Source organism: Camarhynchus parvulus, chromosome 8, assembly GCF_901933205.1.
Source record: "Camarhynchus parvulus chromosome 8, STF_HiC, whole genome shotgun sequence".
In the NCBI taxonomy this organism is placed as follows: domain Eukaryota; kingdom Metazoa; phylum Chordata; class Aves; order Passeriformes; family Thraupidae; genus Camarhynchus; species Camarhynchus parvulus.
In genome coordinates this window covers 14,368,541-14,393,565 of record NC_044578.1, presented here as the reverse complement: position 1 = coordinate 14,393,565, position 25,025 = coordinate 14,368,541, and the positions used below count along the sequence as shown (strand labels likewise).

The 25,025-nt window shown below is 44.0% G+C and overlaps 2 protein-coding genes across 2 annotated transcripts in view; one reads left to right on the top strand and one right to left on the bottom strand.

Annotated features, from left to right (window-relative positions):
• The window catches only part of ZNHIT6 (zinc finger HIT-type containing 6), a 30,045-nt gene extending 20,101 nt beyond the window's left edge, over positions 1 to 9,944 (top strand). Inside the window, exons 9-10 of the mRNA XM_030953543.1 lie at positions 5,007 to 5,131; positions 9,352 to 9,944. Of these exons, the coding sequence (XP_030809403.1) occupies positions 5,007 to 5,131; positions 9,352 to 9,437 (211 nt within the window). The 3' untranslated portion in view covers positions 9,438 to 9,944. The remainder of the gene's footprint in view (positions 1 to 5,006; positions 5,132 to 9,351) is intronic.
• Positions 9,945 to 19,412: 9,468 nt separating this feature from the next.
• CCN1 (cellular communication network factor 1) lies at positions 19,413 to 21,990 on the bottom strand. Its single transcript, XM_030953301.1, has 5 exons — positions 21,811 to 21,990; positions 21,488 to 21,704; positions 20,802 to 21,149; positions 20,460 to 20,662; positions 19,413 to 20,350 (listed from the first exon to the last, which is right to left on the bottom strand). The coding sequence occupies exons 1-5, from the start codon at positions 21,868 to 21,870 to the stop codon at positions 20,051 to 20,053; spliced, it is 1,128 nt and encodes a 375-aa protein (XP_030809161.1). The 5' UTR covers positions 21,871 to 21,990; the 3' UTR covers positions 19,413 to 20,050.
• Between the last annotated feature and the right edge of the window lie 3,035 nt (positions 21,991 to 25,025).

The window sequence follows — 25,025 nt, the reverse complement described above, 5'->3', positions numbered from 1 at the left end:
TGGTGATGATATCCAAGATGCTTTCCTGCTATGCTGGCAACTTTTCTTCCTGTATTTTTTAGTTGGTTCCTAGCAGGAGTCGTAGTCGAAATGGTTGATAAGAGAACATTTCTTGTCCTAATTTTCTTTTTTTTCTCCCCAGAAAAAGCACGTTTTTGATGGAAGTGTTGCTTGAGATAGGGATTTGACTTGAAAAGGGTTTGGCCAGGCATCTGGTCTGTACTGCTATTGACTAAGTTATGCAGGTATCAGTAGTATGGAGGAGAGGTTAATGAACCTCTGTTGAGGCAAATTATGGAGGTCCTAGACCAAGAAAAGAAATGTAACCAAGAGTGAAAGGAGAAGCTAACAGGTTTTAAATACTTCTGTAAACTGTAGTATTTTTTTTTTTTCATAATAAAATATTAACTTGGGCTAGGTTCCATTCTCTTTCCTTAAGAGTGTTCAGGGAGAGTATTCCTTCATATTGTTTTGCTGTTGGTAAGAGTTAGTTATAAAGGAAGTATTATGGCAAGTCTTGAGGGGTTTTTTTGTGTTTGTTTGTTTCTAAGATCTCTGCTGTTTTGTGCATTGATTTTTCTAATTTTGTCGTGTAACTGGACTAATCAAATTCACTGGTTTAGGTTTTTTAGAATGTCAGAATTCTAGTGACAAAGTTAAATATAAATACTGTGCATTATTTCGATACATTGTGTTTGCTTTCTGCCATACAGTTTTCCTTTCATACCTTATTCAAGAGAGCATTTCCCTACTTCGATGTTCACCAAATCATAACCACACGAAGAGGTTATTCACCACTTAGGAATGAAAGTCCATCTGTTAGTTATTATCTTTGCAATACTGCAGCACTTCAGAATGAGTGCTTGGGAGAAACTTTAAATGCTGTACCCAGTCTTTGCCCCCTTCTAAGCATATGCAGATACCTAGGAAATGCTACCCTCTTTGGTCTGGTGAAAAAATTTCCTTTTTTCTTCCCATACGTTAGTGTAAGCTTGGTTGTGGATTTTTAGGACTAGGCCCAAAATAGATAGTGTGATTTATTGAATCTGAGTTATGCCAAGTAAATACCTCGATGTTTCCACTCAGTTCTAGGAAGAAAAGTCATCTTTGTGTAAAATATGTGCAAGCAGTTTAGTTGATCAGTCTCACAGGGAAATCATGAATATCATTACACAAATCCACATTTTGGTAATATTTACAATTATTTAGATAGCTAAAACTTGTTTGTTCTCTTTTCAATGTATAGAAGACCAAACTAAAGAAAGAACATGGCTACAATTTATCTTTAATTCCAGATTGCAGATTTTTTATTATTATTATTATTAAATAATAAAAAATTCCTGTAGATGACATTCAGGAAAACCTGATCAGCAGGGAATTTCCTGCTGTCTGAATTCATGGAGACAAGTTACGCCACTGCGATTATAGCCACAAGCTCCATTTGAGGGGAACTTGTTGTGATGCCATGACCTAATGTGGCATTCCTGCCTGTGGGAGACAGATTAGGAGACTGAATTGTTGAATTCCTGGAAGGTGGTGGAATAACTATAGATAGTGTAATAACTAGCCTTTGCAGAAACTCACAGATGCTATCAGAAGTGCAGAGACACATTAATTTCAGTATTCTGTGGAAGGTAACAGCTGTTCGTAGAGCAGATACAACAGTTTGTATGGGAACTGATGTGGGATTGCTGAATCTTGCTAAATTTTCTCAATTGTCACAACTTTTGTAGGCTTTTAAACTGCCTGCTAGCAGGCAAATTCTACTTAAATTCAGTTCTTCAAAAAGCAGTTATTGTTATTTCATTCCAGCTAAAATCAAAAGCGGTTGTCTAAGATCATCTCTTTGTGGTCCTTATAAATGGAGTCATTTCTTATTAAGAAAAAATCCAGGCCTATTTATTGCTTTGCAACATGGGCATAAAGCTTTGCTTGGGGCAAGAAAATAATCAGCAAAGTGTATTATTAGATAGTGGGTGTTGTTCAGGGAGGCTGAGGGAACATAAGGAAGGGAAAAAGAATATATGTGGAAAGTAAATACCAGGAAGGAAAGAAGTTGGAGAGAGAACATGCAAAGAGAAGTCCTGCTGAATACAGGGATTAGGAAGCCCTAGTGCAGACAACTTGCATGAATGGGACAGTGGGAGAAAAGAGAAAGCAGAGGGGGGGTTTAAAAGGAAGAGGTGAAGATGAGTGTTAAGGCAATGGTTTTGTTGGCATGGTCAGTTAGTTTGGAGCCAGGCTTATCTCAAATCCATCCTGGCATGAGGGGCTGAAGGAGCTCATTTAGGATGACAGCCTCAGTTAAGTTGGTTCCTGCAGTTGGTCCTGGAGTATGGAAGAGTCCAGATGGAAAGACAGACTGACACTGGTTGTTCTTCATTTCACTGGGTTGAAGTGCACAGTGAAGGATGGGTTTGAAGAAGGTTACAGCTCCTTATGGGTTCTTCTCACACAGGCTATGCAATCTTAATGAAACAAAACTAGTGGGTAAAAGTGATGATAAAAGGATATCTAGTAATAGCTGATTGTGATGTTCTCCTTCTTCTGTCTCCTACTTGTGGTGAGACCAATTTGCTGCACATACATGGAAGGGCCTACCATGCCAGTGTTGCTCTACATCCTCAGCTCATCCTGGTGAATAATCACTACAAGAAATTACAAGACTTGTAAAAAAGACTATTTCGTTTTATTTTTCTCCAAACAGGTCTAGTCTTTTCATTAGTAAAAATTAGAAGTGTGTGTGTGTGTGTGTATAGGCTTCTGGTTAAACCCTCCAGGGCACTCTTCTTTTGCCCATAGAAGGGGCAAAATTTCTGTTGTTCACCCTCTGACCCTCTATGTCTGACTTTGTTCTAGCTCTGAGATGAAATTGGGAAAGTTTTTATCATGATCTGGTCTTTCTGAGATAACCTGAAAAATCAGTCTTGCTCAAGAGCTGTTCTTCAGTAGACTTTGGAATTGATGTGATGAATAATAGTTTTATTTTGAGATCTTTTAAGCATGCACAGTCAAGGAAGAGCCTGACAGGTGGATTACCAGATAAACCTCAACTTGCACTTGTGTATGAAGTAGAAAATGTGGTAGAGTTAGGTCTTTTGGATAATATATACAGTAACAGACAAGTTTAAATAAGAGAAGCATTAAGCTCCTTTGTTACATTCTTCCTGAAATTTATGGCCCACATTATGGGCTAAAAATTTAGATGTTTTTCCTGTCACTGTCAACCAATAAAATTTACTTTAACAAAAAAAAGATAAAGCTCTGACTCAGTGATCTAACACTTCAGTAATTTACTATCATAAAATAGTTTTAAGTACAAATGTTTTATCTTTTGCCAAGCTGGACGCTAAAGATGTTTTGTCTAAAATATGAGATAATGGAAAGTGTATTGTGGCATGTGAATTACTTTAGCCTCTTGGTGGTAAATGTTTGCTTAACCAGAAAGGAATGTGTTGAGGTCCCTGCCAAAGGAAAGGTATTGCCATACTTTGCATTTAGAGTACTGTAAATAAAGCAGTAAATATGTTTCTGTTCATGTGTGTTAATCCAGAACTTATGAATGCATTCATTCAATAAGACATGTAATGTACTAGTATCCCTTTTCAAGGGTTTCAGTAAGAAGAGGTCATAATTACTTTGGCTTGAGAGAAACATGAAACCAAATATTTTCATGATTATTTGAAATTGAAAATGAGAGAATTTTGCTCAAACTAAGTTTCCCTTAAATCCCAGGAACTCAATTCCTGGTTTACCTCCAATATTCTTCTTGTGCGCTGACTCCCAGTGTACTGCTTTTAATCACACACTATTGTAAATCATGAAGTATATAATTTTCTTCACAAATCCCTTTGGTTTTGGCAAAAGAAAACACAACTGTATAATATGTTAATGATCAGAGGAGGTAGAGCAGCTGTGGGAAATACCCCATGTACTGCCTACAGTATATTTTGGTTTTGAACTTCATTTGCCCTTAGCTGATACATTAGCTTACTGATCGTTTAATAATGCTGCATACAGAAAGTTGTGTAACTCAGATTGCAGCGTAATAATATCAGAGCATCCTTTGGATGCCTCAGTTTTGGTAAGTGAAGGCAACAAGCTCCCTCTTTCAGAAGCCTTTGAAATACTTCCTTTCCAGAAAATCCCACGTCCAGGTTTCTAGCTCAAGAGCTGGGAGAGAGCATTACAGTTGGAGAGAGTAATTGTGGAGAGGATGCTCAGTTTGCTTTCCATTACTGTGATATCATTTATTATGCACCTGCTCTCACTGCCTGGGCTGAGGAGGACCCTTTCCTGGGAAGGGACTGCGCATCCAGTCCTGTGCCTCTGGAGCACACACACGTGGGGATTTCTGCAGGGAGCTTCTCTCTGATGCTGCTGTGAGCAGAGGTTTACTCTGGCATAGCAGATGTTGTATCATCTTTTAGAAATTATTGCTGTAATGCTCCTGTATCAGAACAAGGATATCTCCTACAAAAACAGAGCTCTAAGACCTCCAGTGTACCTGTGCTTTTGTAGTTTTATTTCATCTTCCTAGGGCTTCACTGGTGATTCATAAGCAAATGTGATAAATAAGGTACGCTACTAATCAAGTAAATTAAACCTGTAGTGTTAAAACCTATAAGTATAATATTAAATGTTATTTTTAATTTAGAATCAGGTTTTGATAAATGTATCAATTTTGATAACCCTATGTCCTTATCTGATTTGCTAAAGATATTCATTAAGGCATAATAAAACATTTCAACCCTTAGAGAAATTTTACTTTCATTCTCCTTTTGTTCTTTATGATTAGATATAAGGAAGGTTTAAAAAAACTGTAGTTGGAGAATAAGACTGGATATGTAATTTGAATTGTAAGGTAGTTTTTCTGGACATGGTATCACCTGAAAATCATGTGAAATGCCAGAAAGCCTTTTACTCTTTTTTTTCCCCCCACAGCAAATGTACATTATGTCCTTGCTAGTATTAAAATCCAAAGTGAACTTCCTGTTGTTTTTAAGGTACAATGAACTGGATGCCAGCAGAAGCCTTCTAGATAATCTGAAAGGCAAAGTAATAATTGAATATCCAACATTATTTGTGGTCTTGAAAACACTGAAGAATGACATGGTGGTCCTTGGCCAAGGTGAGCACATATTTATTTCCTGTTATGTTATACTTGGATATTTTAGTTATATAAACAGTAGTTAAGGATATTGCCAGGAATGAGCAATATGTCTTACATTTCCTTCTGAAGCTTAAAAATGGCTATAGAAAAAACTGTTATGAAAGCTCTTGTCTTAAAATTGCTGGCTGATGGCATCCATCCATGAGCTGTATTGGATGTGGTTTTTCTAACTTTGTTTACTGGTGCTTTACTGGGGTCTTTATATGTTTTTAGCCACCAAGGTGAAACAACTATTCAGACTTCTGCTATTTTTTTTCATGTAGCAAAGATTGACAGAGTTGATTATTTCTGAAGAGTCAGTTTGTCTGGGGAAGATGGATTTTAAATAAACCTGATAATCATGCAACGGAATCATTCTCCATTATTTTCTAGCATACCTTCTAATATTGGACAAATAATTCTGAGTTGTGAGATAGTTATTAGAAATCATAATGGCAAAGTCACTTTTTTGGGTGGGTTAAAAGCACAATGTTATCTTTTAAGGATTACTTTCTTGAGGGAGAACTTTGATCTTGGAGTTAATTTGGAAGAGAATCCAGATATAGCAGGAATTTGCTTTTAGTTTTTAAGTTAATATCCATTTTTCTCCACAGTATAAAGGCTTAATGTCCCAGCATCTGTTTCTAAAGCTAAAAGATTGCTCAAAGATATTTCAGCTGTTGAAAGAGGAAATCAGTTCTCATCTCCTAGTCCCCCACCTAGTCACCTTAGTTATCATATCCCGTAACTTTCTGTGATGGGCCAGTCTCTAATTCTTACAGATTCTTGCAGAAAAGCTTTGATATATATTTGCAGTTACTATTTCCCTGCAGCAGCTCAGCCGTGGTTCTATATGTATATGATGTGACTGATGAAATACAGGACTGAGAATATTGTACCAGTGATCTGGACCTCCATGGAGCTTGGCTGTTGTGGCTGGATTACACTGAGTGATCCCCTAAGTGAGAGCAGTCTGCACCCAAAGATCTGGCGTGCAAAAATTCCTTGTGCTATGCACTGCAGGGGCTGCTGAGAGTGAGAGAGCACTCCAGGGGATGAGGTAGAGATCAGGTGTGAGACACACCCTGGGAGTGCACATACAGACGCTGCAGTACATGAAGCTGGCTGGGTTTGAATTTACCCATTATTTCTTTGTCTAGGAGCCTTGCTTTTCAGTACTCAGCTGTACCTCTATGATTTAGAGGTCAGGAGGGAATTACAATTGATTGGCTCATGTACTTAATCTGTACAGGGTTGTCATTGTCTCCTGAGCTAAAAGGGAGGTTGTCCTTTTAAGGGTACAGATTCAAGGAAGTGTTGATTGAACAATGGTATTTGAGGCCATGCTGCTGCAGCACCTACCTGACTCTGTAAAAGGCACAAGAGGAGGGGAAGAGAGAGCCAGTAATAGCTGGGATGTGCCAACAGCTCTGCCACAGGGCAGTGCAAGTGTGTGTCTTGAGGACAGTAACCTTCCTCTGCTGCAAGAATCATTTGATGTGTAGTCATCCCTGCAGGGGTACTGAGAACACTAACAGCCGTTTCAGATTTTGAGAACCATTGATTTTTGTTGTTGTTGTTGTTTTAACTGTCTCTATAGATTCCATAAAAATGAATTGAATAGCTCCCTGTTAAGATGTCTTGGGTGTGACATAGCAAAAGTTACAGCTAATGGGAAAAATACTATGATTTTCACAACTTTTATCATAACTTATTGTTGTCTTCTTGGTTAAGATATTAATAATCAACTTGAGTTAGGTTGAGAACCTGTGTTCTTGGTATTTTTTCTGTTCAGAGTAGAAGTATGTGACAGTAATTTCAGTTTCTTTGAGGAAAAGCATGTTCACAACATGAATATAAAAGCTGGAGGATGTTTTTGTTGCTGTTACTCTGCCTGAAGACAAAGTACCATTTTAGTTAGTGTGTCAAAATCATTGTGCTTTTCTTTTGTATGTCATCTTTACAGAATATAGGAGGAGAAAACCAGTTTTCAGTTTGCTTTAGCAGTTGCATTCACAGGTAATTGCTTAGAGTGCAAATCTTATGTTAACCTCCTGACTGTCCAGGGAGAAGCCTGTTGTAATCAGAGAAGTATTTTAGCCCCTTCCCATCTCCCAAGAAGTGACCTTTCTGCTACAGCATCTTCTGTGTTGTTGCAGTCCAGTTTCCTTGCCATGTATGGCTCTCTGTATCAGTGGCCCTCTCCTCCCAAGCCATCCACCCTGCTGATCCTACTGCCCCCAGTGCTGCCTTTCCTCTCTGCTTGCTGGCATGCCCAGAGGGACGCTTGTGACACTTGTCCTGCTGGGAGCCTGGTGCTGACCTCCCTTTGCATTCCAGGCAAACAGCTGCCAGGAGTGGACATGTGGCAGGGTGTCTGCTGAGCGTGGGGCTCAGGCAGCCATAACCCTGCTGACCCTGTTTGCAAGGGATCCAGGCTAGAACAAGAAGCAAAGTCTTGGGGGAATTTAATTGCAAAAATACTGCTTCCTTCCTGAGCAATCTCAGATCTACCTCCTTCCGCAGGAACAACAGAATCAAGTTTTCATGGCCACAGGAACAGGCACATGATGGGGAAACATCACCATTCTCCCTGAGATTCAAGTAGTAATCCCCAAGGACTGGGGGATAGCTAGAGCTGGACACCTTCAAAGAGAAATTGCTAGGATTTAATGAGTATAAAGCCTATTTCTCCTATTCTTCTTTTCAGAAATGGCTGAAGTATTTCAGCTGAAACTTTCGACTACATAAGGAAATTAAGGATTGAGGATGGAAACTGCCACTGAAAAACTTAGAGTTTAAATTTTACATTATAAGTAAACTGCAGACAGTTTTATGGTGACACAGATTGGGCGATCTTAATTTATAGGCAATGCTATCAGCACCATACAAATATGCTCTTTTTTAGTGAAGACAATCTATAATTCCTATTAAATATTACTGTAACAGAAGTAAAATTTATCTGTTGAGCATTGCTGTGAGTCAGAAGATTGCCACATTCTTTTATGTGATGTTTTGCTGCTTGACTTGATTAACAGCAGAACCTACAGGTGCTCTGATTTCAGCATACAGGGTCAGTCATGGCTGAAGATAGCAGGGGATTATGGAAGCTTTCACAGGCCTTACTTTGTGCATTACTCAGTACATATCTGGCATATAAATGTTAATTGATTATACACTAGATTTAATATAGACAAAATGTGACCTCTGATGTTTCTGGGTGAAATGCTTCTATTTTCTTGAACAAATTCCTTGGAAACTGTACAGGTGCACACTGTGTCCTGTGTATTATCTGTGCTTGCCAGCTGTAGAACTTATCTTGACCAGACAGTAGCTATACTTCATCAGCTCCCTTTTGGTAACATTCTCTTAATGAAACCTCTGATACTAAATGTTCAAATGCATCTTTAAATTCATAGATCAAATACTGAAAATAACAATGAGAGCAGAGTGTGATTCATGGGCCCGCTTTGCTGGAGTTTATTTTTGTTCTGCTTGAGTGTCACCAACCAAGTGGCATTTGATGACATCAGCACAAGGTGACCAGGGTCAGGGCTTGTTAAAGAAGGATCTGTGGGGTGTGAGGCTGAAGACCAGTTTTGGAGATGAGAATTTCACTCTATGATCTCAGCAGAGCACAATAGCTGTGCCCTAAAGCACAAGTTATTGTGTACCTTGAACTTCACCAGCCTTAGCTTATGGATGTACATAGCTTATCACTATCTTTGGGATGCTGGAACATGTGAAATTTAAATTTTCCCTTTCCCATTTCTCTGTAGTTCCACATCTTAACTGAAATGCTAGGAAAAGTGTAAATTATTTATAATTCATTACAGTTGTAATATATGTCTGTGACATCCCAGAAAACAACATTTAAAACAAGCCAAAAGAATAATTTAAAATTCTCAGTAGATCTAGAGTTTTGTGGGGGATAAATACTCTCCTTTCCTACTTGACTGAAAGACTGAGATTTAAAAGGTAAAAGGAATTCTCAACATTGACTTGCTTTCTCCTTCAACAATGAGGTCCTATCCAGGGCTTTATCCTATGTCATGAAACTGGTTATGTCTTATGAAATAGCTCTCCTAAAGAAAAGAGTGATTAAAAGGAGAAGAAGATATGAAACTGCTTCTGTTTGATGAGCAAACAACATTGCTGAAACTAATTGCTTGTTTGTTTTTTGTGTTCTATATCCTCAGATGGCAGTGAGCCTGCAGAGAACTCAGACAATGAAAGCTCATACCTCTCATCTGTGGAAGAAGGGGAGATTCAGGACAGTTCATGACAGTTCTTTGAGAGAACATGATGGAATGAGCTTTTATTTTTTTAATTATTTAATTAAATTCTTTTGATACAACTAAGTTCCTGGAGGTTTGGCTTAACTTCCTTTACTAAAGGTAGCACTCTGAAAGTGCTTGACTACTTTTGGATTTAATAATGCATATTTAGGGATGTAAATCAAAAGATGGGGAACTGTGGCTCCAGAAAAAAATAATATTCTAATTGAATTTCAGTTTTTAATTGCACCACTGTTTTTACTTTTTGCCTAACCAGCTCAGCGCCAAATGTTTGAGTTTAAATATCTGATCATATATTTGTATTTCTATGTTGATTTGAGTCTTAATGCTTAAATTTACTGGGAAAAAAGTACAGTTATTTCATTAGAGCAGTTTCCTTTTACAGTATTTCTGTGTAACACTGAGCTACCAAAAATGGTCTTGTGTTACTTTTGATCTTCTCTGGTGACATTTCGGGTGCTTGATGCAATACTTTTTTGTTGTTGTTGTTTTGTTTGGGTTTTTTTTTTTTGTTTTTTTTTTTTTTTTTTGTTCCTGACTTGGTTGCATCTTGTTCCATGTGTTAATGAGAGGTCAGACTGTGTTTTCAGGGTGGCATGTTGCAAGTGTGTTTGGTCTTCTCTCCAGGCCTTCTAAATTGCCATGAGTGTTTATATCCCTAGAAATGGATGCATAGACTGGCACTAATGCAAATAATACTGGACTTCTAAAGAATATTTGTGTTATGCATCTCATATTCCTAGTCCCTACTGAAGTTAGTTATTTTAAATACTTACTGGCATATCAGCTACATTTACCTACTTAAATAAATCTTAAAGGAAGAAAATTTCCTGTACTGTATTGTCTGCTGACAGTTGTTAACTTCTGCAAAGATTCTTAGATCACAGACCAGCTGTCCTGTATCCAAGTCCCCTGTGCTGTGGGGTCTGTGGAGGATGAGAACAGCAATGCCACAAGTGGTGCAAGCCAGGTGAGCCCCTCTCCCTACTGACCAGGGCATTCTGAAAAATCAGCATCAGCCTTTGCCTTGCTTTTGCACGGCTCTGCCCAAGCCAGCATTTGTCTTCAGGACATGTTCACTCTAAACAGCTCTCTGAGGTTGCTGCTGCTTTAGTTCCCAGACTCTGTCTCCTGCTTGAGACAAGCCCCTTGGTGTGTTGGTGACCTGGGGCGTGTGCTGAATTGCCATGCAGGTGGTATTTCAGTCATGAGTCTTCTTCTACCAGTGCTGATGTTGTGGGTGGAAACACAATAGAAAGCAGTGAAGGAACTTCTGGAGGTCACAGGAGGCTGGGGGAGCAGTATAGGGGAGGGTTTAGGCTTCTGGACCCTCAGTCTGCGATTCAGGGCACCAGGCTGTTGGGCCCTCACCAGTCATGCTGCATGGACAGGATTTCTGAGATGTTCAAAGTTTTAGAAGGTTTTTTTTTCACTTGTAAAGAAATTGGAGTTAATAAATTGTTTACCATGACAGCTCACTACTGAAGTTTGGCCAGAGCATCAGACCTTTGTAGTCACATACTACTTTTTCTCCCAGTGGTATCATGTGTCTTTTCTCTTGTGTGTTTTGCAACCTCTGGTGAAACAGGAAAGTTTTTCTTCTCGCCTGGCAGCAGCCACCTGTGCTCTATTTTCTTTCTTAGTCATTGTTGGTCCTCTGCCCATCTCTTGTTTCAACATTTGTTTTTTTAACCCTTTTTAAAGGACCAGGATTCCTAGCTATAGGTGCTGGTTTCATATTTTTTCAGTTCAGTGAAAGTGAATAAGCTTTTCCTAATCAGTGATCGCTGCACACTGGCTTGGTAGCCACAAATTACTTTAGACCGGTCTTGAACTCATTCATAGTAATACCAATAAAAGAGCAAATAGCAAAACTGCCACAGTTCATTGGCCAGAAAATGTTTCATCTGCAGTAAAAGCATGGCATTTCTGTTGGGTCCAGAGCACAGTGAAAATGGGAGTGCTGCAAGTAGTAGTGTTGATCTGCATGTGTGTGTGATTAGTCTTTGACTGAGGAACACAGATTTGTGATTTGCATTACTTTCCTGTGCTCTTGGGGGTTTTCATTAATTGTACCAAAGGGTTTGCCTGTGGGGTTTTTTTTCTTATATAAATCTACTTTAAGCTTCCTTGTGAGTCAAACACAACATAATTTATTTTTAAATGAAGATGCTGTTAAATCTGTCCTTCAGATTTACCTTAAAGAAGGCTTTAAAACATATTCCTGTGGTGGTTACTAGTACTGAAATTTCCCAGACAAAGCTGGGAATAATCTCCCAGAGTTCAGTCAAACTGAAGGTAGCATTTGCCATTCTTTCAAACTAGGTTACTGCTTACCTATTTTTACAATTAAACTAGTTTGAACAGAGGTGATTGGTCAAAAACAAATCAAAATGCAATTCAAATATTTTATTCAGTTTTCCTAAGCTTTTTCAATTTTTCTTTATAATAAGAAATCAAAATTCTTCATATTAGTCATAATTCTTCATAATAATGAGGTTCTTGATTTAATCAGTTTATGCACTGTTGTGCTAGGCAGATGTTTTTTAACACTTTAATGGACAGTTAAGGAAAATTTTTTTGTTTTGATTTTTGGTTGTTTTTTTTGTTTTGGTTTTTTTTTTTTTTTTTTTTGTTTTTGGGTTTTTTTTTGAGTGACCTAACCTGGAACAGACACCTTGTAATAAACAGAAGAGAGAAAAAAAGCATCTTCTGTATTTTTTAAATTTCTGGTCAAGAAGTAGAAATTTAAGACACGGAGCTGAAGCTTCCTGGAGGGCTTCCATTCTGTCCATTTTGAAAACATACTATTGTAGTCCTATTACACACAGATCCCTACAGGACTCTGCCTTGATTCAGAACAGATCATGTCTGTGAATGAGAACTGTGTGATGTTGTTTTAATCTTCATCATTCAACACCAGCTTGCATTGAGTGCTTATTTTATGCCTACTATGCTTACTCATTTATTTTCCTCTATAAATTATTTGTCACAGAAGGAACAAGCTATTTCTGTGTAGTGTTGTTACAGCATTTCTTTTAATGTTTAGACTTTTCAGCATGCTTGAGCTGAAGGACTATCAGCTTACAAAGAGTAAAGGCTCTTGTCTTGAATGAAAACACCACTTAAAAAATTAAAAGCTTAATGATGTCATCCCTTTCACAAACCTTAAAGGACAAAAATAGAGCATAGCTAAGCACACAGCAGTAGCTGGGAAGTAGGACTGACTCAGCCATGGGAGAGAACTTGATTCTTTTCCTTTTTTGTAGAACTTCCTGGGGAGATGAGCCATAATTGAGTTGTCATGGGTAAACAGTTGTACCCCCTGTCAGTGAAGCAGCTCAGTTTTGAATGAACACATTGGAATTCTGAGTTTTGCTACATTTATCTTGGCATTAGGAATTGTTGATCCGTAGAGGAAAAGAGGGTCATGCCACAGAATGTGTGGCTGGCACTGGTCCTTGGAGGCAAAAACTGGACCAGGTTTTGTTACTCCAGTCAACAGTGCAGTTTTACTCTGCATTAGAGGAAAACTCAGTGCAGGACATGGACTCCAGTCTGAAGCAGGACCTGGGTTTCTGAGTTCATGGGAGTGCTAATAGCAAGTCCCAGCTATGTGTTGTGTATCGGCATGGCTGGGATTCAGTCCTTGCCCTGCCAGATAAGGCTGTTCTCTGTGGACATCTGTAGAAGCTGAGAATGTGTAACACTGTGCAAGAACAGGCTTTCCAAGTGTAAATACACAGCCCTCATGATGTAACTTCAGGCCCTGTTTAGTCACAAACATTTCATTCTGCTTGAAGTTCCACACTCTTTTCCTGAAAACATTTATTCTTCTGCCCTCCAAAGGAAAAAATATCTTGAATTGATGTTTATGTTGTTGCTATGACATTCAGTTAAACTGTATGCAGATGCAGGTTCTGTTAATAAGAGAAAAAGAAATGAACTGTGTACTTCAGTGAACAAAGATCACAGTGTGTTTGTATTAAAATGTTGCTATGGTAGTACATATGGTCTTATTTGCTGGAAATCTGTGGTGAAATGGGAAGAAGTCACGTGTATGCAAGACAAGAAATGGCAGCAAAAATAACTCAAAACAAATACTGAAACTGAAAGGGAAGTTAGAGATGCCATGTAAAACCAGGTAAAAAGAGGGATAGTTGTTCTGCTAGTTTTTCCTGCAGAAAAGCATTTCCAGGATATTTTACTATAGTAGGCTTTTTGGCAGGAAAAATCAATAGAGTGATAAAATATGGAAAGCCACTAGAGCTTTGCCTACCTTTGGGGTAAGGGAAACTCTTTGTGCACTCATGATAGAAATGGTGAAATTAATTCCTTTTTATTTGACTGTCACAGTAGTCCTTGTATTTATCTAATCCATTTGCATGAGACTTTTTTTGTATCAGCTGCATGAGTACAGCTGTTCATGTGGTTGCATGGCAAATCAGAATGAGGTCAAAACAATCTGCCAGAGAAGGAAGAATAGAAATGAGAAGGGAGAGGGAGTCTTTTTTTAGAGAATAAATGACTATACTGGGAGCTGGCTGGTTCCTGCATCATTTCAGCTGGTGGATAATCAAAACTGTTTTTAAAATTGTTTTGCCACTTTCTTCCCATCATCCCTGTTCTGCTTCAAGGAGAAGGAAGAAACAACTGTGAAAGCTGCTTTTGCCTTTCCATTCCTTGCTTCCAGGTTGTCTACTGGGTCTGTATTGTAGCTCCAGAACTTGTCTGTTTTGCTAAGAATGCCAATAGGAAGTAGAGCTGTGCTAAAGTGAGGTAAACATTAAGTCAGTGGATGAGGTGTAGATATTTAAAAAGAATGGATGGGTGGCATTAGAAGCTTGCCAAGAAGTCCCCATCACTTTCGCACAGCCAGCAGGAGCAACCATGTCCTGGGGACATCAGGCATAGGATCTCCAGGATCATTACAGGCAGGGGAGGGGATTGTCCCTCTCTGCTCTGCTCTGGGGCGGCCTCACCTCGAGTGCTGGGGGCAGCTTTGGGTGCCACGATGTAGGAAAGACACTGAGCTATTCGAGAGTGTCCAGAGGAGGGCAACAAAGATGGTGAAGGGCCTCAAGGGGAAGCAGTGAGGAGCAGCTGAGGGCACTGGGTCTGCTCAGCCTGGAGGAGACTGAGGGCAGACCTCACTGCAGTCACAGCTTCCTCGGGAAGGGAAGAGGAGCAGCAGGCACTGATCTCTGCCCAGTGACAGTGACAGGACCCGAGGGAATGGCCTGAAGCTGAGTCAGGGCAGGTTTAGGTTGGATATCAGGAGAAGCCTTCACCCAGAGGGTGTTTGGGCACTGGAACAGTTCCTCAGGGCAGTGGTCAACCACACCAGCCTGCCAGAGTTCAAGATGTGTTTGGACAATGCTCTCGGGCACATGGTGTGACTCCTGGGATTTCCTGCACAGGGCCCAGAGTTGGACTTGATAATCCTGTTGTGTGTCTTCCAGCTTAGCATTTCTGTGATTCTGTGATCTAAATTCTCAGTGGTATCTCTTTGTTGACCTTTTTTCCCAGCCTCTACTTTCAGCTGTGCTTGGGCATCCACATGATTTTAGCAGCATTGTTCCTTAGCCTCTAGAGAAAAATGCATTTTCCTGTTTCAAGTTCCTAATAGACTGCTGGTTTTACAGCCATGGCATCTTGGTGTCTGATTTTGTCAAGTTAGTAGGCTAAGTAGGAGTTGTTCTCAAACCTGGTTGGATGAGATGCTGAAGGAAATGAGTAGTTTCAGAGAAACTGGTGTCTTTGACTTGGCTGGTATACTGGGGCTTCTTTTGAACTGACATTCAGTGGTCCCAAAACACTGCTGGGCTACTGCTGATTGTTTCTCTCACTTAAATTGAGTCCCTTCATCCTGATTGGAACTGCCATTCATCAGGAGGTGAAATAGTTAATGTGTATGTCCCAGCTGGATTCCCATCTGGACAAATGTGTTCACCCTACCTTTGAATTTCTTCTGACTAGAAAATGAAAACTTACAAAAAATTGTGTAATGTTTTCTTCCTAGATGGTTGTTACATTCCATCCCATAAGTGGTTATACTTCAAGACAGATGAAGTTGCTTATGTGAATGGTGCCTTGGGGTCTTTCAGGATCTTCTCCAATATAAATTGTGTACATAGAAGACATAGCTGTGTGGTTTTATGGGGGGAAACATAGCATAGTGGATGCCATCTATTCAGTTTCTTGGTGTTCGGTCTTTACAGCATGATAGAGAGCTGCTTATTGTATCATTCTCTTGGTTGGAGTCTTTTCTTTTTTGCAGGATTTGTATTTTATAGACACCAAGTCTCACTGCACTTTAATGCAGTTTAGTTGTCAGTACATATCTAAGTACCTCCAAAGCTAGTTTTATGTTACTGCTTTCACTGTGACACCTCCCTGTTTCTGTGTGCTGTTTTAATTGTGGCTATATAATATGCAGGAAGAAACTGTGAAGGTGACAATGGGGACGTGTCTACATGAAAGGGACTGGCTTGAGGCAGAGCAGCTGGGAAACTATACAACTTTTCCTTGCTGTGTGCTGAGCACTTGGAGCCCTGCATCGAAATAGTTTCACTGATTAAACAAGCGAGCTAAATTGTGCACATGCATTTCTGCAGGATCAGCTCAGAAGGGCGGGCATCTGGCAAGAGCAAGCCTCTGGTGTGACACATTTAACTGCTTTTGTGTAGGTAGGTTTGATTTCCAACCAGAAATGACTTCCCACTGCAAACTTTTCTGTTTCAGTCCTCAAGACGTGTGAGGGATTCATGCAGGTTGAGTGGACTGGAAATCCTCCTGCAGCAATCCCAGTGATCACAGGGTCAGCTGGGTCAGGCAGCCCAGGGGACTGATCTGCCACGGCTCTGCAGTAGTTGATGTGTGGATAAAGAGATTCTCAACAGCCCCACGAGGGTTCAGTAGTAGCTCGGTTGTCCCACTGTCAGTATGGTATCTGCTTTTCCTCCACCTGCTGCTGCTGCAGAGGAGTGAACTGGCAGCATCCCACAAGGACTTTGTGTAGTCATGCAAGTCTGTCTGTGTGTTCCTGCTTTTGTTTCATTTCCTGTCATGGAGCACTTATGGAAGCTGAAACTTTGTCTTTACTAATAGTAGGGAAGATTTTATGTGTAACCTCTATATTACAGCACTTACTGCCGTCAAGGAAATAAGCGTGGGGAGCACAAGGCTGCGCGTTCCTTCGATCCTAAACCTGTAGTGTGAGAAACGCTCCTTGTGGCGGCAGCACCGCATTCGGCCGAGTGCGCCGTGCCGCTGCGGCGGGACAGTGCCAGCAGGGGCTGGGCAGGGAGCAGCCGAAGGACCGGGGCACAGAGGACAGGGAACAGGCAGGGGGGCTGCAGCAGGGCTGCTGTGCAGGGGACAGTGCTGCTGTGCAGGGTGGCTGCTGTGCAGGGGACAGGCAGGGGGGCTGCAGCAGGGCTGCCGTGCAGGGGACAGTGCTGCTGTGCAGGGTGGCTGCTGTGCAGGGCGCGGGGGCTGCCGTGCAGGGGACAGTGCAGCTGTGCAGGGTGGCTGCTGTGCAGGGGGCCGGCAGGTGGCGCAGCTGGGCTGCCGTGCAGGGGACAGTGGTGCTGTGCAGGGTGGCTGCTGTGCAGGGGGCAGGCAGGGTGGCTGCAGCTGGGCTGCCGTGCAGGGCACAGTGCTGTAACCTGCGCTGAAGGCTGAGGCGGTGCCGCTCTCCCTCCTGGCGTGTCGGGACTTCCCCAGCTCTGCCCAGCTCCAGGGAGCTCCACACGGTGCTGGTGGCTTTACTTTCAGGGTTTGAATTCACTCCAAATGCTCAGCTTTTTGTTATGTACATTATTTATGATGTTCCTAACTCCTCATCTCCCAGTATTCCTCTAGAAGCAGGATACTGATATTTTAGTTTTTTTATAAGAAATACAATTATAGTTGTGCTCATTACTTTACCTGTAAGCTCTGCTGCTTCGCTTAATGGAATTTGAATTTATAATCCTTTATATATCCACACCCACTACTTAAGGTTTTTTTTTTTAATTCTGCTGGAACAGCAGCGGATGTAAAGATTTGAAAGCAAGTACCAAGATGACACACAAAAAATGACAGTGATTCCCTTTATAGTGTAGTAAAAGTAGTTTTGCCATGTAATTGTGAAATGCAAAATAGAAGAGAGGACTATATGGGTGATGACCAGTTGGAGTGACAACCCCGCTCTGAAAGACTTGCATGTTTTTTTAGTGGGATTCATTTTACTCTTTTTATATCAGGATAACTTCACTTAGTATTTATCTGACCTACCTCTACAGCCCTTATTCTCCCAACAGCACATGTTTCCCCTGGGCAGGCTACAGAGGCACCCCTTACCATGGAAGAGCCCAAGGGCAGGTTGTGCTAGAGCCACGCTGCAGGCAGGAGTCGGCAGGGCCGCTGTTTGTCCATGACGTGTGTCACAGCTGCTGTCTCTGTGTACAGTCACACGTACCGGTGATTGCTGGGGAGCTGTGACTTGCGTTGCTGTGAGATGGATGTCATTCAAGTGTGGGTGACAGTGGCCATGGCAGGAATGCCCTGCAGCTGCTGGCTGTCTGGGAGCAGTGTATCCTGTTCCCTGCCTGACAGTAACCCAGTGTGTAAACCTGATGGCTTCCCAGCGAGCAGCTGATGTAATGAGGTGTTCAGTGCTAGATCTACAGAGAAGCCAAACAAAAGTGCTTCCTTGTGTTTTACCCTTCTGCTGTCAACAAATACTGTACAGACAAGTTTAGGTACAGCTGAGACTGGTGGCCAGGTGGTGAATTCCAAAACAGTTCTACTTTTTAATGCCTTCAGGGAGAAAACTTGACTGAGCAGAAAAGAGGGAAGGTTGTAATTTCTCAGACTTTGCATTAGCTGCCAGAGATAAGCTTCTGAGATATTTGGCTATTTATTTTATTGAGTTATTTATGTCTAATTCATAAAAAATTGACCCTAACCAATTCTGCTTGTAACTGACACTGGATGACACCCCTTCACAATTCTAGAACCTCAAAATCAGTCTGTTTTTTATGCGCAGTGTCTTTCTTACTAAAGATTGTGGGAGAATATTTTGACAGAGAAATACCCACACAAGAAGAAAATAATACCCTGTTGCAGGTTTCCTGTCAGTCTTATCTATAGCATAGCTTTAGGCTAATCAGAAGTGTACAATGTTGGATGCTTTCTCAGATCCTGCTCTAGTTCATTTCTTTAAATGTCATTTGTTTTACTGTGTGCCAGCGAGCTCCCTTGCTTAGCCAAATGTCATCTGTGTCCCACAACATAAAGTGTTTAAAATTGGGAAGGGGAAGTGAGGAAAAGAGTAGCTCCCTTGCTTTCTACTTTAGTACTACTAGTTTCTACTCTGGTACTAGTACTTGAAATTCCTCACATTCTTCTCTTGTTAACAGTATGTTTACTTTTCATCACCGTGTTATTAGGATTAACAAAAGTCATTGCTTCAAGCTCATTTAATTTGAATTTAGTGAAAGCAAACTACCTCCTGCAGCCTGTAAGAAGCATTCCTCTGCCATAGAAATGTATTAATTTGCAAAAAGCAGCCACCAAAAACGTGAGACCTGATGACCATTTTCACCCCAATGTTCAACATCACCGTGCATGCACTGCATTCTAATGAAGTACCTTATGTTGCAAATTCCAGGACAGTTTGAATAATCTGACAGTCTAATTAACATTTCAGTCTATCAAAGATTTGCATTCAGTGCCAAGAAGCTCTTTCTATGTTTCTATACTTTCTAAAGCATGGGGTTGCAGACTGCAGACACTCCTTCAAAACATCATTTATCCAAAGAATTAGACTTGGCTCTTTAGTCCATTTCTGCATCTGCAGTAGAACTTGCTTTCAGAGAATCCAAACTTCTCAGAATTCCAAGTTTTTACAGAAACCTCTTGCATGTGCTGTATTTAAGCCTGTTGCCTATCAGAATACTCTACTAAGAGTAGTTAGGTAAATATTTCTTTATTAAATGATTAATTCCATAAATAAAGTCTTTTAATTCATTGAATATAAAATTAAAATCATTTACAACTTATTCCAGTATTACAGGGGCTGGAAGGGTTAAAAAAAACCTCAGAGGAAACAAACAAACAAAAAGCTACAGTTTGATAAATAAAATACTCAGCTTTAAAACAACTGATTTCTGTTTGCCATTAAACTACAGTTGGTACATAATAGCTGCCACTGTGAACACCCCACAGGTGCCCACCTCAGGAAGGAATGTAACTTCCAACTTAGTTGGGAAAGGGTGGGAGAAGACTGAAGGAAGGGGAAGAAGCATAGTGTTAAATTGAACAGGACAGAAAAGTTTTCATAACCGGAACAAAACATTAATCTGATCACTTACAAACAGAAAACAGTATATAATTAGATAAGGTGCTCCAAAAAGAAGCAGTAAAGTTGCTCCAGTATTATGAAGCTTTAAGTATGCTTAAATCTCTGTTGCATTAGTGTCCAGTTGCACAGTGCACTCCTGTAACATCTCAATGTTGGCCTCAAATGGGCAAGGCACCACTTCCATCAAAAGTCCTTTCTCCATGGCTGGGTACTTCAAAATTGTGTTTTGCATCCCACCCCCACCACAAGTTAGTCCCTAAATTTATGAATGTCGTTGACTAGTCTGTAGTAAGGATAGGCTTCACTGGCATGTGGGCAGTTGTAGCTGCAGCGGCAGGACTGGATCATCATGACACTCTTGGTGAAGGTTTCCCCATCATCGCAGCGGAACCTGACCTTGACAGTCCTGGTCTGCTGGGGTGTGCAGCACCTGCCATCTACGCAGGAGCCGCAGTACTTGGGCCGGTACTTCTTCACACTGGAGCAGCCAGCATAAGTAAACTTCACCAGGGAGGGGGACTTCCTTGTCTTGGTACATTTCTTTCCCTTCTGCAAAGGAAAGGCAGTCACATTATTAGCAGGAGATTCTTTTCCAGCCTTTACCCCCTACCTGAAGCAGCTTAGAGAGAAGAGGAACACCAGAAGAGTCTATATTTACCTTTAGGGAGGCATAGCTGGGCTGGCCACATGGCCTCACTTCACATATCCTGGTCTCTTTGATGAGCTTGCAGTCAGGATTGTCGTTTGTCACCCTGGTGGAGATGCCAGTTCCACACGTCTTTGAGCACTGGGACCAAGAGGTTGTTTGCACGATGCATTTGGGATTCTCAAAAGTTCGGCTTTGTGGCTCGGATCCAAAAACTGGAAAAGAAAAGGAGGGGTTAGTCTAAATATATTCTCTCACTAGGTTTTTTTCTTTCCCTTGGGGCCTAAGGGATCTGCGTTTTAGCCACCTCTAGCCTCCTCCCCTTAACTGTCACCCAGATAAACCTACACTCACCGGGTAGCATTTTCAGGCCTCCCTTCACAATGGCAATTAGCTCATTATTCCTGGTTAATTCGCCTTCAGAATCATCCAGACCAAACTCTTCGCTGAAAAAGCCTTCTAGCTCCTCCAGTGCATCCTTGCTTTCGTCACAGACCCACTCCTCGCAGCACTGCCCGGGGACTTTGACCAGCCTGGGGCTGGAGCAGCCCAGGTTGGGAAGAGAGAGCTCCTGCGGGCAGAGCGGGATGCAGCCCACAGCTCCATCTATGCACGTACACTGGTGTTTACAGTTCGGCTGGAAGCTCTCGCCGTTCTGGTAGATTTTGGAGTTATATTCACACGGTCTTCCCTCGGACTGTGCTGCAGAGATCAACAGGAAGGGAAAGAAGGGGGTGAGCGGCGGGTATCGCTGGTTTAAGCACAGGTATTTGCTGGTCTGTTAAACTCAATGTACGGCGGAGTTCCCTACAACCCCCCGGGGACGCGGGGCCAGAACAATAACTTAGTCAGGAATCACTTTTCCTTATGTGCGTTTAGCGGAGCCCAGACATACTGAATCGCATTCCAGACTGCTGAAGTCATGTGCCTTTCTGCCAAGCTACCGACAACAAAGCATAACCATACATGGGCTCGAAATTACCGAACCCCGGCACCGCGGGGCGCAGGGTCCGTCCCGGAGGAGCGGGGTCGCCGCTTACCTCTGCAGATGCCCTTCAGGGCGGCGGGGCTGGCCCCGAAGTTGCACTCCAGCCCCTTGGTGTGGTCGCAGGGCTGCGATCGGCTGCAGTCCTCGTTCAGTTGCTTGGCGCAGACCTTGCAGCAGCCGCAGCCGTCCGGCACCAGCCCCACGCCCGGGGCGCACTGCGGCGCGGCCGCCGGGCACTGGCACACGGCGGGGCAGGGCGAGCCCAGAGCCTGCGGAGCGGAGCGTCCGGTGAGCGCCGGGAGCCGAGCGGAGCCACCCGACCCGCCGCCTCTCCCTCCCTCTCTCCCGGACCGCGGGAAGACCCGCGGCACTTACCAGGCGGGCCAGGCAGAGGAGAGCGGCCGCCAGAGCGGGCCGGGTGCCCGCGGAGCCCATGTCCAACGCCGGTGCAGCGGGAGCCCGTGTGAGCGGAGAGCGGGAGCGCGGCCGGCGCGGTCTGAGGCGGCGACGGGCGCCACCGCCTTATATAGGGCGCGGGGCCGCCGCGTGCGCCGCGGCGCTGACGTCGCGCGTTCCGGGCCGCGGCCGCGTCCAGCGCTCGCGGCATCCCAGGAATGCGGCTGGCGCGCGCCGCGGCCGCCCCGCCCCGCCCCGTCTCCCGCTCGCGGCCGCCGGCGCAGCCGCGGGGGGTCCCGGCCCGGCCGGGCCGCGCGGGGGCGCGAAGGCCTCTCCGCCTTACGCGGGGTCCGCGCCCCGCTCCCCTCACACAGAGCGCGGCCGGCAGGGGCCCTTCGCACCCGGGGCTGTGCCGGTGGCGCCCCGCGACCGGCCACCTGCGCGGGCAGCGGCGGGGGAGCTCCCCGGGCCGCCGTGAGGGCCCGCGGCTGCCCCGCGCTGTGACATGGCCCGCAGGGTCACCCGCCGTGCCGGGGTTCGCCCCGCGCTGCTGCTGCGGTGCGAGCGAGCATCCGAGCGGTTCCCGGCGCGGCGGAGCCCGGGAAATGCCCGGCGGCACCGGGGCCCGGCTTCCCGGCCAGGAACGGGATGAGCACGGTGCGAACAGCCCCCGCCTCAGCCCCCCTCAGCCTGTGTATCCCCGGGTTCTCTGTCCCCCACTCTAATTGGGCGCCCTTGAATTGTATTGCCTCGTTGAAGTTTAATATTTGGGGATAGGGAGGAGAGTTTCAGCTTCTGTTGTGGCGTCTTTTCTTTTCCTGGCTGTAAGTACTTCCAGATGGGATTTAGACCCCAGACGTAACAATATTTCCATATTTGGTATAGCAGTAGCCCGCATTTTTCACATTTTTCTGCTCTGTTATCCAACCACAAAGCATTCTTGACAGCTTCAGATGTTGTTAAATATAGCCTTAACTTCTGTTCCCAGGGCAGGAAATTCTTTGGAATTCCTGTTTTTCACGCAATCTGTCTATCATGATTTAGGAGAACTCTGCTGGAGGAGCCAACTGGCTTCCTGCTGCAGTTCGCTTCTTTATTGAAATAGCCCAGCAGTTGGGTCTGCTGCCCAAAGGCGTTACAATGAGTCCCCATTCCAGGGATTTTTCTTTGCAAATAAGATTACTGTTCCCAACACGAGTTTGGGGTTTTTCTTGTCGCCTTCAAGGCTGGAAGGTAGAGAAGCGGATTCAAAGGAGAGGCGAAAGCTTGCAAAACCCCCTCCGAAGGCCATGAAAAGTGGAGGGGGAGAGGGCGAGGCGGGCAGCGGGTGGGGGCATGCGGGCAGGAGGGATGTGATTAACCTGGCGGCGGCATTCCCGTACAGCGGGTGTCCCTGCCCGGGACGGGCACCCGGGGAGGGGAGGCAGCCGCAGCCCCGCCGCTCGGACGAGCCGAACCCGGTCGTCTCGTCGCCTGCCCGGCGCCACGGCCCAAAGGGTGACAGCAAGGACGGTGCGCAGGGCTCCGGTAAGTGCCGCGGGCCCGTGTGCTGTTCCCCGTGCATTCCCGCGGGGATGATGAGGCACCTTGTGGGACCCTGCCGAGGCCGCAGGACGGGGGAGCCTGTCCGGGGCGGCGGGAGCGCTGCGGGTGCTCGGCGGCAGCGCCGGGTGGTCTCGCCTCGCCACCGCGCACCTGCCGCTGCCGGCCGGCACGGGGGCCGTGAGGACAGCCCGGCTCTGTCCCCGGCTCTGTCCCCCGGCGCTGCCCCCAGCCCCGCCGCAGCTCCGCGGGCAGCGCGGGGCCGGACCGGACTGGATGGGGGCTGGGACCAGTCGGGGTGGGCGCTGTGGACGGGGCAGCCTCTCCGCGGAGCGATGCCGTGACCCCGGGGACGGGGCGGTGCCACGAGTGTCCCGCAGGGGACAGGATGACGCTGCCTGCCGGGCTGCGGAGACCGGCTCCTCCTGCTCCTCCTCCTCCTCCTGAGGGATGTCCCCACGGCCCCGGCCGTGCCGGCAGAGGGGCTCCTGCGCTCAGCACCGCAGACCCTTCTCCCGGCCGCGGCCAGGCCCTGCCCGGCCAGGCCCGATGGAGAGTTCCCGTTGTAGGGTTTTTCCCCTCCTCAGTTTCTTGTCTTCATGGTTTTCTTTTCATTCAAGTAGATAGACTTGACGCTTTACTTTGTGGCGGTTTGGGGGTTGGAAAAGGTGTTGGGATGAAAGCTCCGGGAACACTTTGCCCGGAACTCGTGCTGTAGAAAGCGACAGTGGTTTTGTTCATTACTTGTATGCCTCAAAATTTGGCCAGAAAAAACAATAGCTGAGAGGGAAAACCAGTCCTTAGTGATAAGCAGCTCTCTAGAGTCTGCCAATATGTACTATGTAGTGCCATTTCTGATGACAGAAATTATTTTATGTGTCCATCAAGAATTGGAGACAGACCACCAGCAAGCTTTGATGGCTGCCAGTAATGGTAGTATGACTTTCCATCCCTGCTGATTCAGCTGAGCCCCAGCTCAGCTGAGCAAGGAGCAGCAGGGCTCTAGACTTCAAGCTATCCACTATGTTGGTTTTCTCTTAGTTTTACAGGTGTACTGTAAACTGTGGTACTTTAGTTTTAAAAATCCAAAGTATTTTTTTAGATGGGGAATCTGACTGGTACTTTTTTCCCAGGATAACCCTTTACACAGCAGCATTATGATGAGGAGAAAAATGTTTGTGATTCAACACTTTAATTAATGAAAATTTTCAAAAAATTTCAAAAATTTTGAAAAAAAAGAAGCTAACACACTATTGTGTGTATAAATTGGCCAGCTTTGCTTTTCAGGGATTTATGCAAACACTTGTTTGTTTAATTACATTTAATTTAAGGACATGCACCGAGCATTTTGCTTTGATTTATGACATTCAGCAAATGCCACAGGAAAAGTCAATGAATAGTGCCTTTTCTCACTTGGTTTCATGTCTTACCACACATTCACACAACTCTGATGGGAAACTAACTGAACCTACATTTGCTCAAGAAAAGGTCACTTCAAAAGCTTTGAAGAACCTTTTAACAAACCTGTCCTGAATTTCAAGTAGTTGACAACACTTGAGATAGGTTGAGTTTGTTTGGAGTTCAGGTTAGACTGTGACCCTTTCCCTGCACACACTTCCCTGTCTCAAACCATGACCCAGCATTTGCACTCC

What these genes read in the sequence shown, in the direction of transcription:
- CCN1 (XM_030953301.1), bottom strand. Translation starts at nt 21,870, where the DNA reads ATGGGCTCCGCGGGCACCCGGCCCGCTCTGGCGGCCGCTCTCCTCTGC. An exon ending in CCTGAAGGGCATCTGCAGAG is followed by an intron (nt 21,150 to 21,487) that starts GTAAGCGGCGAC and finishes TGATCTCTGCAG; the next exon opens with CACAGTCCGAGGGAAGACCG. An exon ending in AGGCCTGAAAATGCTACCCG is followed by an intron (nt 20,663 to 20,801) that starts GTGAGTGTAGGT and finishes TTTCTTTTCCAG; the next exon opens with TTTTTGGATCCGAGCCACAA.